The 4,681-nt window shown below is 42.8% G+C and overlaps 1 protein-coding gene across 2 annotated transcripts; it reads right to left on the reverse strand.

Moving 5' to 3' along the window:
* Positions 1-1,404: 1,404 nt before the first annotated feature.
* LOC134484303 (Y-linked testis-specific protein 1-like) lies at positions 1,405-3,665 on the reverse strand. 2 transcript variants are annotated; one of them, XM_063280621.1, is made up of 3 exons: positions 3,497-3,665; positions 1,565-2,437; positions 1,405-1,485 (listed from the first exon to the last, which is right to left on the reverse strand). In XM_063280621.1, exon 2 carries the CDS (start codon positions 2,358-2,360, stop codon positions 1,566-1,568), a length of 795 nt encoding a protein of 264 aa, XP_063136691.1. In that variant the 5' UTR covers positions 2,361-2,437; positions 3,497-3,665; the 3' UTR covers positions 1,405-1,485; position 1,565. The 2 variants fall into 2 exon arrangements, with proteins under 2 accessions (XP_063136691.1, XP_063136690.1); XM_063280620.1 differs by having other exon boundaries at positions 1,405-2,437; positions 3,497-3,647.
* Positions 3,666-4,681: the final 1,016 nt, after the last annotated feature.

The following is a 4,681-nucleotide window of genomic DNA, read 5'->3' on the forward strand; positions in this document are numbered from 1 at the left end:
ATGGTCAGGAACCGCAAAGCATTTTAATGTCACGGCAAATGGCATAGGAGAGATCAGCACCTCTGCATTGGATGCACCATCAAGAGTTTTCTGAGGATAAGCTTTCATGTGAGTAAAAGATGGGAACTTCCTGGGGCTAGATAAGGTAAAAGGGCCCAGAGGTCTGTAGGAAGCCATCCAGTTGAAGGAGAGTCAGGCAAGATAAGCCAGTGCAGGAGCCCTTTGTGGTCATCTAGGGGCATACAGAAGAGACCTCAATAATATTACAGGATCCAACAGAGTCTAACAGTGCTCAGGGAAGCTAAACAAAGGATCCACGTAATACCTGACATAAGCTCATGGCATCCTCATGTTCTTTTTTAAATTTCTTTTTACTGATCATACAAAATAATGGGCTTTATGGCACTTTCAGGAATCGATAGATATAAACTTAATTTGGCATTCACTATTCTTGAGTTATCCTCGTCAAAATGTCCTCTGGGGAAGCCACCACCTCACATCCACCCTCTGTAGTGATAGCTTGGCTGTTCTTTAAGGAAGCAAAGAGACCAATATTTATGTGGCCCAAGTTCAACTCATTCGAGACCCTTTCTGTTCTTCCTGGGTCTCCTGCTTCACTTTTTGAGAACTCCATCTTGGAATTCCTTCGTCTCTCAGTATCCTCAACTCCCACATGTGTTCTTTAGTCTTTCTTCCACATCACCATCAATTTATTCTTTCTTACCCTCATCCTGGTCTCTTCTCTGCATGTGAAGGTTGGATTTATTTAAAAAGATGACTTTAGGGGCCTTCAGAGATAACCAATGGATTAAGAGCTCATCTGCTTTGAAACAGGACTGGGATTTGTTCTTTGAGCTCATGTCCGATGGCTCCCAACCACCTTTAATATCAGATCCAGGGGACCTGACTATTCTTGTCACTGTGGTCTCCTGTATTCATTCCTTGCCCTACCCAGATAAATAAAAATAATACATCTACATATGAGAAACAGGTTTCATTAGGTTTTGTTAGTCAAACAATCCCTGATCTTCTCTGATTCTGAGTCTGCTTGGATCAGTTTATTGGGTTTCCCCTTGAGTTCCAAGACCACCTCTCTGTTACCTCCCACTCTTTCCCCAACTATCTGTTTCTCCCTCAAACTTCCCCTCAGAGAGTCTATCTATTTCTGGCCCCTCTCCACTGCTTCCTAAACATACATCTTTTTTTTTCCTTGTGCCATCCCTGCTCCTCTAAGCCTTATCTCCAGTTTTTTCCTCTCCCTAAAGAGCAGACCAGCTCAGTCCTGTTTGTTTTAGTGTATGTGACATTAGACTTACTGTTCACAGCCTTGAACTTTCCGGCTTCCTCTCAATGTTCCATCCACCACAGCCAGTCTCCTCCACAAAAGTGTGCATACACAACACGTCACATCACACATTTTAATTTTTAGAGCAAAAACAAATTCCACTGGAAAAGATACTGGGGTTGTCAAAGGCCATTGGGTATCTGAAACACAGAAAAACAAACATTTTCACCCCAATCCTATAAATTCCCCATATATGTCCCCTCACTTTGTGAATTTCACCTTAACGGATCTTTTCCATCAGATTATAGACATAGATGTGGACGTCGCCATCAAACTTGATGAAGTACACGGAAGGCTTGGCTAGAACTTGGTAAATGACTTTGCCGATTTTTTTGGACCCGTCACTTCTGGTGCATTGCACACATTGACCTGTTAAGATGTCGCTGCCAACTTCTGACTTCACCTCTGCTGGCGAAATCTCTGGAATGATACGGAGATTACCTTCTGTGTAATCATCCAGGAGTTGATAGATATATAGGACTGGATCTTTCTCATAGGTGATGTAAAACCAGTCCTTCATGATTGGCACCTGGGCTAGGACCACCCCCCTCCAGTTGTCCTTAGAGCCATGTTTGCCCTCAAATTTATGCTCCACAGCACGGCCAACCATGGCACTTGCGAGATGGGCGTCTTTCACTTGAGGAAACACAACTTTGTGAGTCAAGACCTTAAGCTTTAAAATCCTCTCATCACTGTGAAGTGCCAGTCCATAGACACAATCAACTCCATCATACTTGACCAGATAGAGAGAGGGATTTGTTGGCAGTTGATCTAGAACTATGGCCTTCCATTGGGTGACGGGCTCATCACCTTCCTTCCATCCGTGTGAAATTCTGCACCCCACAATGTTCCCCAGGGACTGGGGAGAAGGCCTCTTCCTCTTCCGCTTCTGGAAGGATGGTGTGCTCATCCTCCTCACAGACACCCTCTTCTTCTTGGCTGTAGACCTAGTGTGGTAGGCCACGGTACTCCTGGTCCACTGTCTTGTGGCTATTGTTCTGCGTTCAGGCTTCATACTTTCCCATGGCCTGGGTTTGAAGAGCTCACCTGCTTAAACCAGAGACAAAGCTGGTACCTCTGTCATATGAGTACCTGCAATAACAATGGGGGTGGGGTTGGGGAGGGTGCTGGACCAAGGCTCTTGTCTATGAGAACTTTGGAGCAGGTGAGGAAGGCGATGGTAATCAGGTTTGAGCCTCTGAATCTAATGCTGTCATAATCAGAAGTTCATAGAAGTGCTGGGCAGTGGTGGAGCACACCTTTAATTCCAGCACTCCGGAAGCAGAGAGAAGCAGACCTCTGTGAGATCAAGGGCAGGCTGGTCTACAGAATTAGTTCCAGGATAGACAAAACTACCCACAGAAAAACCCAATCTCATAAATCAAAATCTAAAGTTCAAAGGAAAATGAAAAAATGGTTCTCTACAGCTCAGAATAACATATTTAGACATATTTCTTCAGCCCGAGGCACTTTGCCTATGCTGAGGAACATCTCCTTGAATGGCTAGGTCAGTGTGGGATTAAGTATCCTTGTCCCCACTTTAAGCAAGCAGAACAGAGAAAGGATAGCAAAGGAGCCAGAAGGGTGGCCACACCCCTTCTCTACCCTCTAACTATGAGCTATTTGGCAACATCCACAAGTATCTGCCCAGAGACAAAGCACAGCAGTCCACTGGCTTTCTCTACTGTGCATCCTGACCCAGACCCAGGTTTATTCTCCGAAGCTGTTGCATTTTCGACCGCAACAAGAGTCTTTTGTGAAGGCAACAATAGCCTTTTAGAAATAATATCTACTGGTGTTGGGATTTAACTCAGTGGTAGAGCAGTTGCGTAGCAAGCACAGGGCCCTGGGTTCCTCAGCTCCATAAAAAAAAAAAAAAAAAAAAAAAAAAAAAAAAAAAAAAAAAAAAAAAAAAAGAAATATTTTCTCCAAAAATACACAGGCACAGAGAGGAGCTTTGGCATTTTAGTAGAATTTTGAATTAGATATTGTTAGCAAAGAATAATAAACTCCGGAGACTGACTAGCCTAGACCATCTGCCTAGCTCTCAAACGTGGAAGACATTGGAACGTAAGGTTACTTGCTGTACGAGGGAAAACTTTTAGCTTTCTGTGCTACAAGGGTCCCAGTTATCTTCATAAACGTATTTACCAAAAGAAAATGTCCTAGTCGTCCAGATTCTGTCTTCTGAAACGGGTCAGGCACCAATAGGTTGTTGAACAGTTGTGGGGTTCAGGAGCTGAACTAGCTTTCACACCCCGCTCCGAAGATAGTGAACCCACCTTCAAAGTAGTCCTGCGCCTCCAAGTGGAAGAGATGCGCAACCTCCGCCCTTGTGCTCTGTGACATCATCCAGGCTCTGCTTACGTCATAGAACCCCTCTCAGGCCAGTTCCTTCCCTAGTTATGCTTAGAAACTTCCAGCATCTTCCAGATTTTAGCTCCAGAAACTTCCAGGTTTTAGCTTCTCATGTAGCCTCCTGGTGAACCAAAATAAAGTCCCCACCCAAATATTCTGATGACTCGAGTCACAGTCTGCCCAAGTAGCTCTTTTCATGCTTTTTATTTTTCTGAAAAAACTCTTTGGTTTCTGAGTCACCAACATCCTTGGTGGTTATTTTCCCAGCTCCTATGTTTTCTTTGGTTAACTTTAAGTTATTCTCCGTATCAGAAATATTGCTAGGCTCTCTTTCCGAGGCAGCACACAGGATAGAACAACAAAATTAGCTCTATCAAAACCCACAATTAGAGGAGGGCCATTTTTATTGAAACAAAGCTGGAATTTGACAAGATTAAATACCTTGTATTGAAGACAATGGCAATCATGAATTATGGATTATTTGCAAAGAGCGAGGAAAAATTAGCTCCTGGACCTGCTTCCAAAGTCGGAATAAACTTATCACAAACCCAATATCAACCAGTCATATTTTAAATGTCTTTAAAATTTATCAGCACTTCTGATTACAAGGAATTTATTAGATCAAATGCAGTAAAACAGGATGAAATAGATGAGGTAATTTTGTTTTTGAAATATGGGTAGACAGAATACTGGATCCAGGTAAGTATGGAATTTACCTGTAAATTACAGGCCACTTTAATTGTTTGTGTCACATAGTTCTTCAGATCTTCAAAAGGATTCTTTTCAGAACCCTCCCCTGTCCCCACTACACTCTGACCATCCCTTCCCTCTTCCCAATAATTCCCTTCCACTTTAACATTATAATTTTTTTAAATGTACTTAGAGCTTAACAACTTATGGCAGCTTTTTAAAATCTGTCCAATTTTCTAAGTGCACCGTCTTCTTTTTCTCCTTCTATCGTAGTTTTAAGCACATTTT

Source organism: Rattus norvegicus, chromosome Y (assembly GCF_036323735.1).
Source record: "Rattus norvegicus strain BN/NHsdMcwi chromosome Y, GRCr8, whole genome shotgun sequence".
In the NCBI taxonomy this organism is placed as follows: domain Eukaryota; kingdom Metazoa; phylum Chordata; class Mammalia; order Rodentia; family Muridae; genus Rattus; species Rattus norvegicus.

What these genes read in the sequence shown, in the direction of transcription:
- LOC134484303 (XM_063280621.1), bottom strand. Translation starts at nt 2,360, where the DNA reads ATGAAGCCTGAACGCAGAACAATAGCCACAAGACAGTGGACCAGGAGT.